The 22,752-nt window shown below is 35.8% G+C and overlaps 1 protein-coding gene across 8 annotated transcripts in view; it reads left to right on the top strand.

Moving 5' to 3' along the window:
- Positions 1-22,752, top strand: part of LOC107028575 (WD repeat-containing protein 48-like) — a 44,193-nt gene that overhangs the window by 10,449 nt on the left and 10,992 nt on the right. For 4 of the 8 annotated variants that reach the window (XM_027918821.1, XM_027918824.1, XM_027918825.1 and 1 more), the window contains exons 8-18: positions 617-652; positions 875-995; positions 1,115-1,351; positions 8,087-8,182; positions 8,301-8,366; positions 8,548-8,586; positions 8,661-8,795; positions 9,992-10,353; positions 10,609-10,702; positions 17,135-17,311; positions 17,613-17,730. In XM_027918821.1, the coding sequence (XP_027774622.1) occupies positions 617-652; positions 875-995; positions 1,115-1,351; positions 8,087-8,182; positions 8,301-8,366; positions 8,548-8,586; positions 8,661-8,795; positions 9,992-10,353; positions 10,609-10,702; positions 17,135-17,311; positions 17,613-17,711 (1,462 nt within the window). In that variant the 3' untranslated portion in view covers positions 17,712-17,730. Of the gene's footprint in view, positions 1-616; positions 653-874; positions 996-1,114; positions 1,352-8,086; positions 8,183-8,300; positions 8,367-8,547; positions 8,587-8,660; positions 8,796-9,991; positions 10,354-10,608; positions 10,703-16,938; positions 17,023-17,134; positions 17,312-17,612; positions 17,731-21,342; positions 22,115-22,147; positions 22,283-22,752 lie in introns of those variants that run through there. The other 4 variants (XR_003579811.1, XM_027918822.1, XM_027918826.1 and 1 more) reach the window with 4 other exon arrangements.

Below are 22,752 nucleotides of genomic sequence, written 5' to 3'. Positions count from 1 at the left end.
CCCCAGCTTTTAACTTTTGGCTTAAAATAAGTTTTTTTTAACTTAAAATAAGTTATTTTAAGTATTGCCAAACAGTTAAATAAGTTAAAAACCAGCTTTTAAGTCAGTTTGACCAGCTTTTAAGCTGAGCCAAACAGGCTCTAAGACACTTACATTAAAACGGAGAGAATATATGTTTCTTTTGCCCTTTTTATGTTCAATTAAGACAAGCAATTAATCAGTTTGGCTCTGGATGTATTTTATTCGTGTTTTAGTTGGTAAACATTGTATATGTACTATGTTGCCTAGTGAGAGATTTATTTTGATGCATGTGCCAAATTGTTTTTCTGTTTTCTGTTTGTCCAACAAAAGTAGAAGCATAGTTCTCATTTTTTAATCATTGTCTTTTGATAGAGACCAAATGTTTTTTTGTTTTCACCTAAGCCTTGAGAAAGTAACATTGTCATTTGTCTCATGTGGGTTATTAGATGTTTCTTCTTGGTTTTGAGTTCCCACACTTGTTGGTTTTTGACAGTTCGCTATTGCATATGAAGATTGAGCTTTAACTCTTGCTGTATTTTGTAAATGTGATTTTTTGGGTTCTTTTAAATGATGTCCTTATCCTGTATTTTTGTAGGTTCTGCTTGTCTGGCTCCTCTGATTCCATGATTAGGTAAGGAGTGCTTGTATCATACTAGGGGTGGGTTGAGGGTAGTTGAATCTTTAAGTATTGCCAAGTTGATGAGAAACATGCAATAAAAAATGCCTGGCTTCATTATATTCAATCATATTTATTAGGAGTAGTCAGTCACTCATTGCTGTCCAAATCTTGCAAGTGTTATTTGCACATTTTTTTTATATCAGCGTTGAACTTTACTTTGCCTCTAATGATTAGATTATGGGATCTGGGTCAGCAGAGGTGTGTGCATTCGTATGCTGTGCATACTGACTCTGTATGGGCACTTGCTAGCACTCCAACATTTAGTCATGTTTATAGTGGAGGAAGAGATCTCTCTGTAAGTGGACTCTTACAACTTATCGAACATGCTTTCTCTTGCTGATTTCTTTTCCCAACTTCTTAGACTTCTATGCTTACCGAATCATCCTCTTGACGAAAAAATGCTTGTACTTGCAGTTGTACTTAACAGATTTGGCAACAAGGGAAAGTGTCTTGCTTTGTACAAAGGATCACCCTATTTTGCAGTTAGCATTACATGGTGATAGCATGTGGGTGGCCACAACTGATTCTTCAGTACATAAGTGGCCAGCAGAAGTGCATAATCCCCATAAAGTTTTCGAAAGAGGGGGTTCGTTCTTAGCTGGAAACTTGTCGTTTTCCAGGGCAAGGGTTTCAATAGAGGGATCTACACCTGTGAGCTAACTCCAACATATCTTTATATAATATCTTTCTTGAGGTTACAACAGACATGCCTGAATACATGTGCAATTGCAGTCATGGGTTCAAAATAGTTTCTGTTTTCTGCATGGACATTATGATAAATTGAGCTTATGAGACTTGGAAACTGGAGCCTGTTAAATAAGGACACCTTAAAATATTTTATTGTCGATTGTTTATGTGAGAAAATAAGAGTTTTAGAGAAAATTAAGCTTGATTGTTCCGACAAGCTATTGGGGTTTAAATAACTAGGTTTACTTGTCCGAAAAAAGAGGAAAGGAAACGAATACCTACTTAAATCTAGAGTAAATCAAGCTACCTACTATCGTTACACATGCTATAGAATATTCCCAGGATTCTAATACTCCCACTCAAGCTGGTGCATACAAATTATATGTGCCAATCTTGTTACATATATAACTTGTTCTTGGACCGGTTAGGGACTCGGTAAATATATCTGCAAACTTATCACATGACCGCACGAACCTTTTGACGGTGTCTCCCCATAGTACTCTTTCTCTAACAAAATGATAATCAATCTGTATGTGTTTGGTTATCTCGTGAAACATCTGATCAAATGCAATGTGAAGTGCAAATTCATTATCACATGCAGGTTCCATTCCTTCGGTATCTCCAACTTTCAACTCCTTTAATAGTTGTTTGATCCATATGAGTTCACATGTTGCCACTGCCATAACTCAATATTCAGCTTCTACACTAGATCTAGCAACCACATTTTGTTTCTTACTTTTCAAAACACCAAATTTTCCCCAACTAGAGAATAATATCCAGAAGTGGATCTTCTGTCAGTGTGTGACCGTGCCAAGTTTGCATCTGAATATCCAATGATCTTCTCATGTTCTCAGTTCTCCGTTTTCATAGAGTAGTCTTTTCTCTAGAGCAAATTTTATGTACAATGAATGCGAATAACGACATTGGAATGACTGTCACAAGGAGAATTGAAGAACTGACTTACAACACTAACTAGAAAAGTAATTTCGGTTTGATTCAGTGTGATATAATTCAACTTTCCTACCAACCTCCTCCATCTTCTAGGATCGGTAAGAGGCTCCCCCCTAACCTGGTAGGCACTTAACATTTGAATCCATTAGAGAATCTATAGGCCTACATTTGTCATTCCTGTCTATTCAAGAATATTAAGTGCATACTTCCTTTCTGAAATGACAAATCCTTATTTGGGTGGAGCAACCTCGATGCCCAAGAACTACCTCAATCGACCAAGATCCTTAGTCTGAAAGTGCCGAAAAAGGTGATGTTTCAAGGTGATTTCCTCATCATCATTATGTGTGATAACACTTAGAATTGGAATAGGTATACAGTCCTACTTAGAATAGAAATTGGAATAAGAATAGGAACAGGAATAGTAAAAGTAATAAGAATAGGAATATGAATAATAACACGAACAAAAATGGTTTGTAGGTTGCTATTTGATAAAGGATTATATTGTAGTGTCTAAAAATAGGGTCTATCAGTAGTAATGTAGATACACAACACAATTGAATAAAATTCTTTTCTAATATTTTTCACATAGTATCAAAGCCTCTACGATCTTCATAGAAAATCAAAGAGCTCCCGCTGTTGGCGGATGACTATTACCCATATATACAATTCGTTTGGCCAACAATTATGTTAGCAAAAGTTGGGTCACCGTGTATCTTTTCGGTGACTACTTTCTTATATTTAGTTTGTGTAGCATAATGCCATAATTAGATCGTTTGCCCCCACCTTTTTTGGAATCAAAGCTACAAATGTAGCATAAAAACATTTTTCAAATTTTTGATGAGTGCGGAAATTGTGGAAGGTCAACTGTAAGTCCCCCTTTATAGTTTCCCAGGAAGTTCAAAAAATAAATCATTGTGTAACCATCCGGGCCAGGTGCCTTGTCTGCTGCACACATTTTGATCCCTTCTAACTCCTCTTCCTCTTCAGACCTTCTTGTAAGCCATTGTTGTTCCTCCATAGTAATAGTTTGGACATAAAAAATATTCAAATTTGGAGCCAACTTTCAGATTCTTTGTAAAGATTTTGATAGAAATCTACAATGAACCTCTTAACTCCATAGAATCAGAAGGCATAATCCCATCGATCATCAAAGAATCTATAGTGTTGATTCTCTTACATTGCCACGACCCAACTTCTCGAGTCATGGTGTCACATACTATAACCCACCAGTAGGTAAGCCAACCCGTAACACGGAACATGTAATGGGTCTTAGGGTAGAAACTAAACAAGAGTAGACAAAATTTAATTTAATGATATAAATACGCGAAAGCAAACTAAAACATATATACAAATAAAGATCCCTTCCAGAACCTAGAAGTCACTAGTACAGAGCTCCAATAAAGCGAGTACGATTCCCAAAAGTGGACCACAAAAATTGAATTATCCTGAAAGGGAAAAGACAAGTCTATATATATACAAATGGAGACTGAAATAGTACAAAACGTTGTGTGCTCACCCCCGTCTCTAGATCAGACTGCTCCAAACTCGATAAACGATGACTACTGCTGCTCGGACCTTGAACCGGATTCTCTACATAAGTATACAGATGATCGAGGCTGGACCTTGAATCGGATGCTCCTCGAAAATTATCAATGTAGTCGAGGCTGGGCCTTGAATCCGGATGCCCGACAAAGGTGCCAATATAGCTATTGAAAGAGTCTCTATCTATCCATAATCATAAATACCCGTGGAACGCCATCCACACTTAGCATATCAATGTAAGTCCTTGGAACCGAATCAAAAATCAACTTCGAATTGTGGAGCAGAACTCGTCACCTACGTAACTTGTGAAGCCGTAACATTGAAGAAGTAAGGATAACTATCGCCGGAGCAAGCTCATCGCATAGCTAAGGCCCAAACTATCAGACTCAGGTCTTCTACACCAGTCTACAAGGATTTAAGCCGGTCGAGCGTCGTCGGGGCAAAACTAAGTCCTACCGATTCCGGATCATGTATTTCTAAAGCAAGCCCTAGTCAAACCTAAACTAAGGCCCAACATACTTCAAATAAACAGTAATCAAGCATACAAGTACTCCACATAGCAAAGAGGGTCAATTAATAACACAACATGCTCACAGCTACCCGATAATTCCCGAAATAGGCCGAAAACATGATTTCTAAACATCTGTGCATGATTCAATAACTACCCAACCCAAATCCCAAATAGTCAACATGCATTCACATGTTCAAGTTCAATCTAATAGAAAGCATAGCCTGCCTGTAGGCACATCACGCGCGCTCCAAAAATCACTCCTCCGGTGCTTTTCCTTTTCGAACAGCCTCGAAATGCTGTAACACTATCAAAAATAGAGTCACAACATTATTATCGTCGCGTAGACACTAATATCGCAAGAAACAGGGATGGACCAATTTTGGGGTCAAACGGGAAAAGTAGGACCCACTTTGAATGTTTCGGAATCAACCCCCAAAATAGGTTCTTAAACACCTCCCCGAACTTGTGTTCCAAAATGGGACACAATTCGGGGCCTTGAAATAACACAATGTCAACATGCAACCAAAACCCGAATTTTCTCATGAAGTAGAAATTGGACAGCGGCTGAATCAGTCAATTTACCAGAAACGGGTGGTCTACAGTGAGTTCCGACAACACCACAACGTTCTCCTCGAAAAACCACTCAAAATAGCCACTAGAATAATCAAATTCGGACTTAGAATGAGGGAGAAATCAAGTCCCAAAATATCCCACAATTTGAGTTCACAAAGTAGCCATGACCAGCTGGTGAAAATGAAAATTTAATTTGAAGGTCCCAAAGCAGCTTCCGAGCTCACAAATGTGTTTATCCTTGAAAAATCTCACAACTTAGCCTTTAAATCCCCCAAATTGAAGCTCTATAGCTCAAGATATCACGCCTTTAAAATGAGGGATAAAGGCTGAATTTTGGGGTTTTAAAAAGGCGAACCTGGTCACTAAAAAGCACCAAAAAACTGGTTGTTAAAGCCAAAACCTGGTCGCTGTAGAGCTGCACTAGATTTCAGCTTTGGCTAATTTCTTCAAAGTCTCCGACGGGGTGCTCGGAATTCGTTCGGAACCCGATAAAAACAAAACAGATATTGTACCCTACTAAAATCGACATTGCAGACTCAAAGACGCAGTCGAAATTTCCATTAGAGGTCATCTCAATAAAAAATGGGTCTCACTTCCAAAGGCCATTTTTAACCAAAATCCACCGGGGGGCTCGGATGAGTCCGGAGGCCTCGGGAGTCAAACAAAAGGTCGTTCTAGACCAAACTCAACATTCCGGAGCTAACCGTGTTGATGAAATTTTTATCCGAGCGCATTTTCCAAGATTGTTGACCAAAGTCAACCTTATGCCAAATTTCAATGGCTAAAATGCCTGATTGTCCAGACTCGCACCTCGATACTTTTGAAAACCGGGATACTAGCCTAATTTGGCCATTTCGGAGCTGAGGAAACTCTCAGAATTCCATTTTGAGGTCATTTGCTTAACGAACTGACTAAAAATCATTTTTCAAGCTTCAAGGCATCTAAAACATGGAAAGTTGCACAAAATTCAAACAAACAACTAGGCGACCGAACTGTCAGTGCCAACAAGTCATAAATGACTTGGGGGTGTCTATAGAAAAGCTCTAAACGACATAAAGAAAGCATTAAGGCAAAAATTACATGAAGGGTCATTACATACACGCAGCGGCCATTCTGTTACTTTGTGTTCTTGCACCCTCTTTGATCCACTGAAATCTAGGTCTCTGTATCCAATGGATTTCTTCATTTCTAGCTGTTTCTTCACACTCCATGGCACATTGTGCTTTCATCATTAACTCATCATCAGTAAGAGGTGTTATCACTCCTTAGTTATCCAATAGTTTACTGCATTATTTTCTCTTTAGTTATTTTCCTTTAATAATGCAGTTATTTTCCTGTAATAGTGCAGTCTTGTAATTACAGTTAAGTTAGGAAGTCATGTCCTAGTTTCTAGGGGTAGTTATTTTATAAGTATTGTATCTAAAATTATTCAAGTTTTTGAGTACTTCAAATTCAAGAGATCGCAGGTTCTCTCTTAATGAACCAACACCGTAGGTCGTAGGAAGAAAACATTATATTTAATATTGCAGCACCCCATAACCAGATCCATAATCGGGGACCATAACAAGAGCGCTGGCCTCTTGTATGATTTCCGAAGTTCCAATTTGCCCCAGAAGTTGATCATTTCTAGCCCTCTAGTTATCTTTATTCTCCTTGCTCCAATCTTTGCGTTTGCTTTCAAAAGCCTCCAATTTTGTTGCTAACTTGAAGTCTGCTCTTCCTGTCACATTAAAAAAATTCCACCAGTCTTGTACTTTGGATTTGAACCTCTCAACATTCTGTCACCATTTTTCAAACTTGAAATATGATCTCTTGAAGACCTCATCCCCACATGACAACAAAATCGGATTCTGGTCAGAACCCAAACTAGTCAAGGAACTCTGTCTTATTTGATTAAACAATTCATCCCGAGGAAATGAATGCATGAATCTTTCAATCCTTGATGCATTTCTATGATTTGACCCTCCTCTTCAAGTGTAAGATCGCCCAAATAAAGGGGGGTCTACTAGCTCTAGTTCATTGATACAGCTAGAGAAGTCTGTCGTTGCTCCTAAAAGTCTAGTACAATTTGTCTTTTCTGAAGGGAATGGTCCTTCACAAAACTCTCTTTTTTTTTGATAAAGCCTTCACGAAAGCTCTGCAATGCACCTAACTCTTCCTATAACTCATACCTTTCATTCTATAACATGAAGCATATACTAATGTGAGAATCCAAGTGAGATCTACATTAATGCCACTCAACTTTCAAGTGATCATCTGATTTCCACTCTCCACCTTCTCCCCCTTCCAAGACCTTTTATCCCACATAATAATTATGCCCCCTTTACCACCTAATGCCTCCATCCAAATTTCTCCCATCCATCTATTACCCCCTAACTGTTGAATATGATCTTCTACTGCCCTTTAATTTTGTCACCACCAAAACTATAATATCTGCTCCCCCTTGTTGTAATCTTCTCCTCACCAAATTTCTATTGTCCTCCATGTTAAGCCCCATCACATTCCATGATAGGATATTGAGCTTCATTATAAGTGGGTGATTAGTTTCCTCCCCCTACTTTTTGATTCACTCCTTGGCTCCCCTTCTTTGACCAGCTTGCAAAAATTCACTGCGGGGACACACTCAACCAAGCTACTGGTCCAAGGAAAATGATCTGGAAAGTTAAGGTGCCCTTCAATGTGGCCAATTTTACTTGGCTTTTAGCAAAACAATCTGTTCTCATTCAGGATAACCGTATGAAGAGGGGCCTCCAGTTGTGCTCCAGATGCTTTTTTTGTGAATGTGAGGCAGAGACAATAAATAATTTATTCTTACACTGTAAGGAGACGGTGAAACTTTGGCTGATTTTCATCAACATAAAGGGGCAGATTTGTGGCCACGTGTCCATTTTTTGCGTCCACAGCTTTTACTTTGTATTAGATTATTATGATTATGATTATTGATAGATACATGGTGCATTATACATGCAATTGCTCTTTCTTATGCAGATCAGAAGTTTGTAGTCAGATTAGAAGTTGACTATTCATTTTCAATGTGTGCTCCTCCATCATTATTAGCCCTTCTTCCTTTCTAAAGATAATAAATTAATCTTTAGAAAGTTGAGAATTGGATATTTTTGCAGGTACCTATCTTTAAAGAACCTTCCTTTAGCATTTACGGAACTCCAGGAATTGTGCAGCATGAGATTTTGAACAACAGAAGACATGTCCTAACCAAGGTAAAATGATACTTTTGCATTAAATTGTGTGGCTAATGGCGTACTATTCTTAATGAGGTTCTATTATATTTAGAGAAGTATGATTTAATAAACTGATATTGGATTGTTCCTTTGAAAGGATACTGCTGATACAGTTAAGTTGTGGGAGGTCACAAGAGGGACTGTAACTCAAAATTACGGAGAGGTTAGAATGAAATGTTTTGAGATCAATTTAGCAACAATGGCATGTGTGGAGGATACATTCTTATTTTTCTGAAATGATGATGATATTCCTCTTCTTCTTTTAAAATTTTATTTTCTTTTGTGGCCTACTTCATAATGTGTATTTTTACCATGTTTTTTTTACCTGATTATTTTTGGTGTAGGTTTCATTTGACAAGAAAAAAGAAGAATTATTTGAGATGGTAAGGAAGTAGAACCATTGTAGCAATTCTCCTTCTTTTCATTGAGTTTTTTCTGATACCTTTTGCTTGTTCAGGTAAGCATCCCTGCATGGTTTACTGTGGACACTAGGCTCGGATGCTTGTCTGTACATTTGGATAATCCACAATGCTTTTCTGCTGAGATGTACTCTGCCGATCTCAATATCCCTGGGAAAACTGAAGATGACAAGGTATTTCCTGCTATGAACCTTTTGCTTCAGTTCACCGTATGGTTCCAGGTCCCATATCCACATTTCATTCGATAACCTTGCTCCATTTTATTACCTGATTTAGGCTCATCTAGCTCTTTTTTCATTAAGTTTGTTTATTAAGGACTGGGAAAGATGAAAGTCCAATAGGGACGGATACATCATTTCACTCCTCTTGATCAATTAGTCCGCATCAAATTAAAGATTCTTCTTGGTCTAATTTCATGTCGTATGACAAAAGGATAGTCGGCGTTTATGCCTTTGTTCCAATTTATGTGAACCTATTTGACTGGACATAAAGTCTAAAAAAGAAAAGTAGATTTTTGAAAGTTGAGATCTTAGTCTTAAACATACTATAATATTTGTGTGACTGTAAAACTTAAGTAACATGTGATATTATTCCATTACATTTGTGTGGTGTTAAAAGCTTCTTATTAAGAGTAAAACGGGACCTTTAAATTGAATTGTTTCCAAATGTAGAAGTAGGAGCAATTTAGGACACTGAGTAAAGAAAGCATGAGAAACTGAGTCGTCATTTCTGCTGCAAAACCATAGCTCTGTTAGGAGAAGTAGAATAATGGGTCAAAGGGTCCTGTGAGGCTTGAACCAAGTAGCTAACAATCGCAAAATGAGGGACTCTGCGTTTATCAATTTTTGCTAAAGTTTAGTTTCGTCCTCCTTAATGAAGTGCTATTTTCATCGTATGTAGACCAAATAAAAATAAGTAAATGAAGAAAAAGCTATATAGTAACTTCTTTTTTTACTAGTTGAGGTATCATTTTAAGCCCGTTTTCTGATAAAAAGGTCAGAAAGCCAAGTTTAGGCCTTTAGTCGCAAGAAAAAACTGAAGAGAATATGCTTTCAGCCCTTTCTTTTTGTAGAAAAGTACAACCTGGAAAAGCCCAACTGAAACCTTAAATTGAACAACCAAACAAATTTTAACTGATCTGAAGCTTAAAAAGACAGTTTTGGTTTGTACTTATCCAAACTGAAAAATCGAAAAACTGAACCGGTGAGTGCCAGCCCCTACACTTCCTGTGCTTTACATGTTGTATTACAAGTGGAATGGATAAGTGTTTGAACCAATGTTAAGATTTATCAGTTATATCAATAAAGTTTAATTTATTCACCTTAACAGAGGATTAATTTTTTTGTTCGCTGGTGCATTCAAATTATAGGTCAATTTGGCACGAGAAACACTTAAAGGGCTGTTGGTCCATTGGTTAATCGAAAGAAGGCAGAAATTTGGATCTCAATCATCAATCATTGGAGAAGTTCCATCTGGAAAAGATGTATCTACAAGGATTTTGACTACTTCAAGAGTGGAAGTAGAAGGCAACACTGATAATGATTCTGCGGTGTTCCACCCCTTTGAATTTTCTTCAGCATCTCCTCCATCTATCATGACTGAGGGCTCTCAAAGTGGCTCTTGGAGGAAAAAGATCACTGACTTAGATGGAACTGAAGATGAGAAGGACATGCCTTGGTGGGTTATAGACTGTGTGATGAACAATCGCCTGCCTCCCAGGGAAAATACCAAGTAAATCTTCAAAGCTGCATATTTGTTTTCTTGACAATCATTGAATTGCATATTTTAATTATATAGTTGTTAAGTTTTAAATAAAGTCTTAGGCAGTTGCAATCTCACTTTTGAAGAAGCAATCTGTTGCTAATTTCGGTATTTTATTCCATTTTTTTGCGCCAAGTATGCTTAAAGCATAACTATTTATGTGTTCCCTCTGGCTGTGATAAATTACTTTTTGATATAACCCCTTTCTTATAATATGGTTTGCAGATGTAGCTTTTATTTGCATCCATGTGAGGGTTCTACTGTCCAGATCCTTACCCAAGGCAAACTGAGTGCACCTCGCATATTAAGAATTCACAAAGTAAGTATCTTTAGTTTGATAGCAATGCAGAATCAATTTAATTGTCCTGATGATAAAGGGTCCTTGTGGCTAATAATTACTCTTTGTTTAATAGTCCATACTAGTGGGAGACTTACACTTCTCCTTTTCCTGGACACCTCCTATTGGAACACCACATATAATTTGCAAAAAACAACTCAAAATATAAATATCATAAGGAAATCACTATAAATTATGCTCCTAGTTACCCAATCGGATTTTTCAATTTTAATTGGGTACTAGACCTGTACCATGGTTATCCCTCGAGATGTAGATTCCATGTTGCTCTAGTTTTATGTCAAGTAAAACCCTAATAGTCTCAGTAGTCTTCGGAGATTTAATATTGACGATGCATCAGATAGCGAAATGAAAAGCTGAAAAAGACTATGTGCTGCAAAGGCCATGATTCTTCGGTCAGTTAACTAAGGATTGCCTATCTATGTGAATGTGTTGTTCTTATGGTACCATAACTTGCTAAAACTTAAAGTATGATGTGTAAATTATCCTGATACTATCAGGCGGCTGCCAAGTTATAGCTAATCTTCAGGAACATGGTTAATATCTCCAATCTGGGGGAGTGTCATCAAATGGATACATGAAGTGGTTTTTTATTTCTGCTTGGATAGTTACGTATTCTGAAGTCAGACAAATGTTTATGGCTTGTTTTAGAACAAGTTTCAAAAATCTTTTTCTTCTTAAAATCCATACCCAGTCAAACATTTTGCCCCACATAAATTAGGATGGAGGGAGTGTCACTTATATCTCATGCCCAAGCTATATGAATCCTTTGCATCTATTCTGCTTTACTGTGACTTTTCTTTCCAGTACTTGATGATATATCTTTTTAAGATAACTTGGAGTCCTCTAAGTCTAGAGGTACCCGAAATGGTACTCTTGTTCCTAGACTAATGTACAAGTATTTAAGCAGAAATAATAGAATCTTGGCAAACACCAGTTTAAGTGAAAATCACATAAGCTTTAACTCTTCTTAGTTTATATTTGCTCATATAGATTCTTTGCTTTAGTTATGTTCTTTTTTTGCTAAGTTTACGTTTGTTCCAATTTAGATAAATTTTTTTGTGACAATTTCTCTCCAAGTGATTATAAGTGTACCTCATCCTATTTTAGCACCTTCAGTTGTTGTAATCTTGCAACTATGGAGCTTTGCGTATGTTGTCTATGTAGGAAAGATTAATCCATACTAGGTTCTTTCAATTATCCTCTATGAGATACCATCTATTTGATGTGATTATTTCTTATCTTGTCTATTCGCATAAAAACGGACATCCTTCTTGTCACGACCCGCAAGTACACCCTAGAAGAAGGGAGATTCTTGAGTCGTCATAAGGCGTACTTGACCCTTCGGGGTCTTGTACAAGCCTCATAACTATCGTTCATTACATAAGATATGAAAAGTAGTGCAGATTTAAAACTTTTCACAACAATGATAATAGTAAGGAAATATCTTTTATAAAATACTAAGGAGTACGTCTCGTTGTCACAAGCCAACTTAAACGCACATCTTAAATATCTTAGGGACACGACCTTTTACATAAAAAGAAAATACACAATAAGTCTTATACAAGTCTTAATAAAAGAAACTAAAGAAATATAGACTATGCCCTCAAATATATGAGGACATAACGAGTCTTGAGAAGCTTTGCCTTCTAAACTTCCACTTGCTTCCAACCTATACTTATAGAGTATAGAAAAGTATGGGGTTAGTACAAACATTGTACTAAGTATGACATTATGCAAAAACACATGTAAAAGAGGACATTTTAGTAGAAATAAAACTCTCATGCGAATTTGGTAAAAAGTTCATGAATATAGTAGTAAAACAGATGAATCATCATTTGACATAGGAAGTAAAACTTCCATAAATTTAGAATAAAACTACACTTTATAGTGAACCCATTTCATATCAACTCATAGTAAACTCATTTCCCCAGAAGTTTCCCTAACCAAGGTTATCCTAAGGCTCACTAAGGTAAGACATGAAGGAATTGCCTATACAATCCCTTCAATACACACCTAAGTGATCCTCAAGACTACCGATCATAAGCTTACTTCGCACGGGTAACAAGTCCACATTCTATAACAAAGACACTAGAGAAACAAGCTTACATTTAAGGACTTCACATAAGTGCCCTTCTCCAAGGCAACTCCCAAATTACACAAGTTCAATGTGAAAGTAGCATCCCATACTACTACCTCCACCAAGTGCTCTTTGAGGGTTCCCTTAGATTAAGCACACCACATTCATCATTCATAAACTTTATCATACAAGACATAACTTTAAAATGCTTTTTTAACTTTAGACATTAAGTCACAATTTCATTTACTTCACATAATGATCCATTCATACATTTCATATAAAGATACACCAAGACTCCCTCCAATTGCCTACTTGACTCAGGAGAACCTCATGAAAAGGGGTATCCAACTGAGTCCTAGGTGTTTCCTGTGTGGAGAAGAGGCTGAAATAGTCAACCACCTCTTTCTTCACTATAGGATCACTAATATTTTGTGGAGCATTTTCATCAATTTGAAGGACCTACTTTGGGTGATGCCAAGAAATATTGTTCAGGCCCTGAAGATATGGAGTAGCTTCGTCTATATTTCTGGTCACAAAGAAAGATGGAAATCATCCCCCTTGTATCTGGTGGTCTATATGGAAAGAGAGGAACCTCAAATGCTTCCAAAACAAAAGTAACAACATCCAGAACATGAAGATGAATTGCTTGGTTTTATTTCATTTATGGTGTAAACAGGAGTATATGGACGATCTACAATCAGTAATGAATGCTTTTGGCACCACCTTGTAATTTTTGTTTATTTAGGATTGAAGATCTTCCTGATACTCATTTATAATTAATAAACCTGTAACAAGTTGTGGCAGGTTTGATTTTTTGGATTATAATACAAGACTGTTACCTTCTAAAAAAAGTATTCCAAGGCATTATCACTATGGAAGTACGAATAGAAACACCAAACTGATTTTGTATTTTAGCAAAAAAAACCTTTGAATATAGAAAATAACTCAGAACGATCTTTTATTAAGAAAACCCAAGTGCATCTCGAATAATTATCAATGAAACTAAAAAAATTATGAAATTCTAAGGTGGAACTGACTATACTACGGCCCCAAATATTAGAAAGAATTAATGAAAAAATAGACTCTGAACGACCTAGTACTACGTGAAAATGTAGCACGAGTGTGTTTCCCAAGTTAAAACGACGCACAATCTAATGTGGATAAACTAGACAAACTAGGCACCATTTCTTGCAGTTTGGATAGACTTAGATGTCCCAAAAGTTTGTGAATTAGATATGGGGAATCTGTAATGGAGCATGCTGTTAAGGAATTAGAAGAGGTAAGATAGTAAAGGCCTTGTGATTCATATCCTGTTCCAATCGTCTGTCCCGTACTGCGGTCCTGCATGAGAAATAATCATCAAAAGAGGTTATGCTACAACGTATGGCTTTCGTCAAACGATTAATCAATGCTAGATTAAAAGGAGAACCAGGGACATAAAACAGAGTTTAGGGTGACAGAAGATACGGGTTTGGCTTTTCCAACCCCTTTTAATTTTGTTTGGATCCCATTAGCTAAAGTAATAGCTGGAAGAGATTGTGAATAATAACTATCAGACAAAAGTGATTAATTACCAGTGACGGAAAATATTTTTTGAAAACATTGACAGAAAATATTAATTATCCGGACAACAACTAGGTTACCGGAAAAACTGCACATTGTATTTTTTTTAAATTTATTTTATTTTTCTTACAATGCTCTGATACCATGTGAGAAATATTGGAGAAAATATTATTGAATTGTGTATCGAAATTGTTACATTGAGACTCTATTTATAGACACTACATTAGAATCCTTTTCCAACTAGGAATTCTATTCTTATTCCTATTCCTATTTTAAGTAGGAAATACTTATTTCTATTATAACAGCAAGACCACTGATATAAAGTTCAATTTTTTATGACTGTGTGACTATACTAGCCCTCGAAATTAATTGCTTTTCTTGCTAATTTTCCACGGACCCAATGTGGCACAACTTAGCCAATTCTCCTTACTTCTAACTTCTGACTGGTGGCCCAAAACGAAGGTTTCAATAACGTTTGAATTCATCCCAAGACAGTTCAGGCAGTCTCTAGTTGAAGAAACCAAAGTTGTGCATTCCCCTCCAAATGAAAAGAAGCAAGACTAACTTTTTCTTTCATCTGGAGTCTGTTGGTGTCGAAAAAAGTGATCACATCTGTTCAGCCATCACAAAGGGTTCCCTTGGCCATTAAACCGTGGAAAATTCAACGTTGTATACCTAGGAATAAAAGAACTTCCTCGTGCATTTGGTTTTGACCCTTCTGCCACTCCACTTTTATCCTTCAAGCTCCGATTCTGATTGGTATGATTTGTTGATTCAGAATCAACCTTCGAATTCGCTAGATCTTTTCTGAGTGTATCTAAGAGAGCATTTATTGCTTCGTGTCTCGCTATATTGGTTGCACGTTCTTGTTTAAATAAGTTCACCAATTGAGCAGTTGATGTTGAATTTGATCTCCCATAACATCCGGCTCTGATACCAAGTTGTTATGGTCCCCAGTTATAAATCTTGTTATGGGGCGCTGTAATATTTAATATGATGTTTTCTTCCTACAACTTATGGTGCTGGTTCGTTAAAAGAGAAGTTTGAAGAACTCAAAAACTTGAATAATTTTCTGCTTATATTTTCTCAGTCACCAGATAGTTTAAATACAATACTTATAAAATAACTATCCCTAGAAACTAGGACATGACTTCCTAACTTAAATGTAATTACAAGACTGCACTATTATAGGAAAATAACTGCATTATTACAAGAAAATAACTTCTACTACTGAAGAGAAATTACTGCAATTAACTATTAGATAATTAAGGAGTGATAACCAAGGTATTTTAATAACAACACCAAAAACGTATTACAGTGGTATAAAAGAGAAGTTCAGATCATCTCGACACTTGTAACATCAAAAGCTTCCAAAAATCCAAAAGAGAAGTTGGATAGTCCAGCGTATTCCTCCTATACCATGCATAAACAAATTGAAGGCCTCTAGACTTTACAAAAGGTGGAGGTTGTATCTTTCCTTCAACACACCTATCTTTCATTCAAACTATAACTACATGATGCATAATAATCAATGGGATACTTTACCAGAGTTGCTTCTTCCTTTTCCGGATCCTCTGTCCTTGCCAGCAAATTAGTAACTTCTCACATCTTGAGGCATCACCCATGTGACTCCCAAACTATTCAGGAAAAGAAAAAAATTGCAATGAAGAAGATGATTGTTGGTTCCCAGGGGAAGGAGCATAGTGTTAATAAGATAAGGAGAGTGATAAAGAACTTTAGGAGTTGGAAATATTATTAGTATTTTTTTTGGTTCAGCTTATTTTCGTCTTTGTCTCTGTCTTCTATGTACCCGGATTTGTTGCACTTGAGCCTAGGGTCTTTGGAAACAACCTCTCTACCTCCCCGAGGTATTACTAAGGTTTTCATACATTCTACCTTCTCCAGATTTCACTGGGTATGTTGTTGTTGTAACTTTGTAAGTTTGATTTATTTTATGCACCACATAAATAATTTGTCCAAGGGATCCTTTCTTTTAATGTTATTATTTCATTAAAAAATTCACATTACCCAAACAAATGTCATTTTACAGTCACTAGCCATATCTCCATTATAGTTTTCAAATGGATAACAAATCTAACATCTCGTCTAGGTTCATACCATGAGGACAGAAAATGATGTTAAAGAATGGATTATAATAGCATACAAGGATGTGACCTGGTGGTCAATGAAGTGGTTAAGATTTACTCAACTGTTCTATTTTTGATTCAGAACAAAGAAATGATAAAATAGAAGTTTGTGCAAATCTTGGATACCAAAGTTCAAATCCCATTATTGACAAAAACACTGTGTGATTTATTCATCTCTGTTTAACCCTTGTTGGTATGAACACCACCATTATTGGAAAAATGAAAATAGAACTATATTCAAGTAACGTGCATTGCCAATTCAAAATTGTAAAAGTGACGGAAGATGACCACCCATTATTGACATTATACCTCCACTATATAAAATGCTCACACATTTGGATAAAGAGAGATAGAGAGAGGTGCAATCCTTGATTCAAGTTAGTATTCATTGACCATTTGGTGAGATGCAGATACTACTTCCAAATTTTGGGCTCAAAAGGAAAGAAAGCGAGTTATGTTTGCTGAAGTCGAAAGAGCTCCAAAAAGTTTCATAGGTTCAGCTTTCTTTGATACTATAATCACCCAGAAGTTCTTTCTGGTAATTAATTAACACTTACAGAGGATAAACAATGAATGTCTCCAAGTTGTATTGATTTTGTTCTCCAGGTTATCAATTATGTCGTGGAAAAGTTGGTTCTTGACAAGCCTTTGGATAGCGTAAACTCGGATGGGACTTTTGCTCCTGGTTTACATGGAACTACTGGAGTGGATGACTCATCCCGGATTGGGCCGAAGCCTTCGCAAAAGCATAAGCCATCTATAGAGATCCTGTGCAATAACCAGGCAAGTTCAGGTTTCTGTTTCTAGGTTTGAGATGCTTCACATATTAAGATTTTAATATCATGCACTGTTGTAGTTTGCTTCTTCATTTTTATACTCTAGATCGTAGCTTCTTATATTTGAACTTTTAGCAATATATCATGGTACATCATTACGGATTCTCCAAAAAAATAATAAAAATTATTGGCTTTGCCACATCAATCTTTGTATATGCTGCCTTCAAACACAATTGCCCAAGTGGGGATATGTTCCAGGTTATGCCCACAGTGCTTTCTGGTTAAATGAAATTTTATTTCTTTACCAGGTTTTATCCCCTGAAATGAGCTTAGCAACTGTACGGACCTATATATGGAAGAAACCTGAAGATCTTGTACTTAATTACCGTCTGTTGCCAAGCAAGTGACAGGCCTGAAAGTTATAAGGTATGATTTTCGTTTGTTTTGATGTCTTCTGTATTTTGCATCTTTCCCTTTTGTTAACTATTTCATCCATTTTCAGTTGGTCCTTTTCTTATAAGAAAATAAGAGACAGGGGAGAATATTGAGAGAGTGCACATATCCATTTTACACACACTTCACAATATACATGATACCTCTACCCAATGTGAGACACGTCTCTTTTGCTTTTACTTAATGGAGGTCTGAATCCGAATGTTTTAGACGTTAGATCATTAAGTGAATTTGTTTACATTAAGATTTAAGCACTAATTTGGTCAGAATAGGTCTTTATTATTAAGATCTTGAACAAGTCTTAATATCATTAAGAGGTATTTTTGTGTAGATAAATTTTCGCCACCACTCTTTCCACAATCATCAGCCACCGCAACTAACCACCTTTGTCATCACAACTACCACCACCATTGTTAATCACTATACCGTCACTAACCACCCACTACCACCACTGCTGCCAACGACAATTGATAATCGCTACCACACCTCCATCAATAATTTTATCCATTTTCGCCACCGCGACCTCCACCTCCACCACTACGGTCCGTTTCTTTTTTTTTTTGAACTGTAACATTTTTGTGTATTAATAACAACCTACACGATGGGTGCGCAGTCCCCCATATTTACATCCAGATGAGCAAAAAAAATATGCTCCTAGTCCTTGATCTTCTTATAAGGACACTGCGGTGAATTTCTACTACCAATTATTTCCATCATCACAATTCGAATCGCCATCAACCACCACACATCCACACATTCTTCAGCCCACCACCATCAACACTGTCTACTGCTTACACCAACCAACTTCATCATCACAACCACCATGACCACGACCACTATCACCCGTCATGTCACCAACATGCCAGTCACTACAACACCACCTCCACCATGACCACTATTACTAGCTACCAACACCAATCATTACCATCACCACTACTACAACCCCTCTCTACCATCACGAGCGAACATAAATATTTCATTTTTAATCAAATAATGATTTTATATTTTAGAAATTACTTTCTTTCTAATATTTAATTGATTTTTTATTTGAATTGTATATTTATCATGTTACTAATATATGAATTATGCACATTGAAATGTTGAAAAACAAATTGTCTTAATCATTTAGTGTGGGAGACATCTTATTCATTTATATGTGCATTCAGATTTAAATGTTTTGGTCTTAATGAAAACAAACAAGGCCTAATACTATATTACATCAAGTATAACTTGTTACAATAAACCATTTTCTTCTATCGAATCCTCTAGTTGTACTTGTATATACGAAGGTGGTTGTACATAAATAATTCTTAAATTGGTGAGAGATCTGATAAATATATCAGCAAGCTAATCATTTGACTTTTTTTCACTTCATGAGATTGTCATCTTAAATATATTTATCTCTATCAAAGTGTTAATCAATTTTTATATGTCTGTTTCTCTCATTCAATACTATATAAGATACACTTTGAAGTTCAAGTTAATATCATTACTAGTTTTAAATGCATTTGGTTAATCATTTCAGTCTGAATTCTTTGAGTGGTTGCTTAATCTATATGAGGTACGTCCAAAAGACCACCGAATAGACTATCATGTGAAGTAACTGGGAGATAGTTCAACTTTTCAACCAACTTCTTTAATTACCTAGCATCATTAAATGTGTCCCCCTAACCATTACCTTTAACATTCAAATTTGTAAGTGTGTAAATGAGTCCACTAAGTGCACATTTATGTCTCTCCAGGAATGTCAAGAGCATACTAACATTGTGAGATAACAATATCTAAATGAGACTTGGCGACCTAAAGCCTGGAAAATATTACTCTGCCTAGGTTTAGAATTGTTGAGGAGATATTATTCAACTTCAACCAGATATTGTCCAAACAGGCAGTCATCAACTTTCAATCATTTCAAACTCTTAAATAACCATGCTAAACTTACCAAACCATGCCTTAGAAGACTACTTCAGACCATATAGAAATCAACCTTAAACAACATACAAGACTACTAAACATCCCTGAGTTAAAGAACATGGTGTTGCTTCATGTGTTTCATTATCAATATGCTTGCAAATAAATGTGTTCTTGATATCAACTCCTGAAGAATTCAATGATGAACAACATCCATGGACAAAAAGAAGCTTTAAGGAAGCAATTTTTACCATGGGATAGAATGTATCACATAATCAAGTGAGAAGATCTTATTAATGGCCTTCACAAATCACAAGGAACATGCCTCGAGCTGATCAATTTGATCTCTATCCCAACTTTCACTGTGACCAACAAGAACATATTTTCCGTGGAGGCATAAGATTAACTGCCCAAGTATCAATAGAATGTAAAACAGACATTTGTCATCGTAGCTTGTTATTAGCCTGATTGGAAAGAGCTACTCCTGTAGATTCAAGAAAATGAATAAGACAAGATTAACACGAAAGCATAATATGCTTATGATAAACAATGATCACTCAAACAGGTATATTTATGGTGAGGATTATGAGAAGAACAAATAACTTTATGAACGGTCACTAGAGGGCTGTTTGGGGAGACAAATTCGGAACCTGCTAAGGATCTGTTGCAGGGTATGGATCATATAACCCTGGTGTGAACAGTGGCGTAATAAGTCAAAAGTGATGATGCTGTGGGAGGAAACGTAATGAGGTACTTATAAGGACTACATTGCTGGTACAAATAAAATAACTAAGATGTCAAGATGGTTTGAAATAGATTCAGGATAAGACTGTTATGTGAAATATGGCACTGACTGACCAAGGGTATCGACAAAAGATTGAGCGAGTAATCACAATATTCCTTTTAAACTCGAGAATAATCATAAACTACACACTTAGATCATGAGGATCTAGGTTGTCTTTCTCAGGTTTCAAGTTATAACAAAAGAAGTGTTTCTAAAATATATGGACCAAGGGAGTATAGAGGTGAATATGGACATAAAACAAAGTGAGTCAAGCGGTGGCACAGTGGCAGAAATGCAAGAGAGGTACTCGTACTACTAATAGCTTTACTGGTGGTCAAGTAAAAAATATAGATGTCAAGACGGTCACAGGAAGTTGCAAGATAAGATTGAGTTCTGAAAAGTGTCATTGGCTGACTAAGGATATTGATGAAGATCAAGTGAGTGGTAACAATATCCCTTCTAAGTTCAAGAATAATTAGAAAACACACTTGAGAGCATGAATGTTTAGTTTATCTTGACCAGATATCGTTATAGCAAAACAAATGATTTCATAGACACGAGGAACGACAGAACTTTTAGGTGAATGGGGAATAAAACTGAAGTGGAACTAAACCTGCATAAAAGAAAGCCTATGCTTTACCAAATTATATGCTATGCAATGTTCCCAATCTTTTTGATATACTTCGTTTAACATTAACTTTTTGCTGACTTACATCGATAATAATTTTCTCATTACTTTCAATAATATATATCTATCTATACTATCTTAAAAACATGGATTCTCTAACTTGTATTAAATTACTATAATACCCTCAACATAAAACACCCAATTTAGTATATCTTCTATTTTTTTATATTATATATTAAAATATGACACCTTTTCACATTGACAGGTAGTGACTTCTCCGAAGGATTGTGACTTTTTAAAAGAATTTGAGTTTTTTGATGATTTGTGATATATTCAAATGGTTGTGAAATTTTAAAGGGTTGTGACTTATCTAATAAGGCATGATGAACAACTTTTCATACTATTCTTTCTTGGCTATAAATAGAGGAGTTCCCTCACATTTTTAAACTACAGATTTTGTGTGTTTTTATTCTTTGTCTTTTTAAAACATGGATGCTTCTAAAAATTGTTCAATTATCCAATTACAATCTTTTTTAATTGGTAAATTAGATAGATCAACAAAAATTGATGCAACAAGGAGAATGAAATAAGTCAACGTCAAACGAAAAGACTATTAATGTGTACTCACTTTCATTGGCATAAATACACTTTTGCAACAACTTCTACTTGACAAAAAGTTCAATGATTTTCTGTTGCACAAACTACCACTTGGTGTTCAAACTGTGAAAAGTCTCAAGCTGTCGGAGAAAAAGAATTTGATCATAAACTTGTTTGAAGAGTCCAAACTAGATTTAATATGTACTCCTTTGTTTCCTATTTATTTGTTGTACTTTTGTTTTTATTCTATTTAAAATATAATGACCTTTTAGGGGTGGGGGGACTTCATGTTGCTTGTTTGTCCTTAAATCAAATGTCTTCTTCATCCATCTAAATCTTCTATAGTACCTTAAAAGTATGAACTCTATAAGTTTAATACTAAATTACCATAATACTCAACTTCAACCACCCAATTTAGTATATCTTCTCTAATTTATATTTATTTATTTCTTTGTTCTATATTATATTAAAAGATGACACCTTTTTCACAATGACGGGTAGTGACTTCTCCGAAGGATGTGACTTTTTTAAAGAGTTGCGACTTTTTCGATGAGTTGTGACTTTTGAATGGTTGTGAATTTTGTAAGGGACTGTGGCTATTTGATAAGGTACGATACACAACTTTTCATACTATCCTTGTCTACAAATAGAGAATTTTTTTCACATTTTTAAACTACATATTTGTTAGTTTTTTATTCTTCTTAAAAGAAGGAAGATTGTGAGAATTGTTCAATTATGCAATTACAATATTTTTTGGTCTGTAAATAAGATAGATCAACAAAAATGATGCAACAAGAAGAATGAAATAACTCAACATCAAACGAGAAGACTATCTATATAATTAGTGTGTACTCCTTTTGATTGGCATATATATACTTTTGCAACAACTTGACAAGAAGTTCAATGATTTTCAGTTGCATAAACTATAACTTGTTCAAGTTGTGAAAATTCTCAAACTATTAGGAGAAAAATGATTTGATCAAAAACTTGTTTGAAGAGTCCAAATCAGACTAAATAAGTACTCCTCCTCTCTTTTTGTGTGTGTTTATAATAGAATTATTTTTTTTTCGGGGGGGGG

The sequence above is a fragment of the Solanum pennellii genome, chromosome 8 (assembly GCF_001406875.1).
Source record: "Solanum pennellii chromosome 8, SPENNV200".
NCBI lineage: Eukaryota > Viridiplantae > Streptophyta > Magnoliopsida > Solanales > Solanaceae > Solanum > Solanum pennellii.
This window is presented reverse-complemented; position numbering and strand designations above follow the sequence as displayed.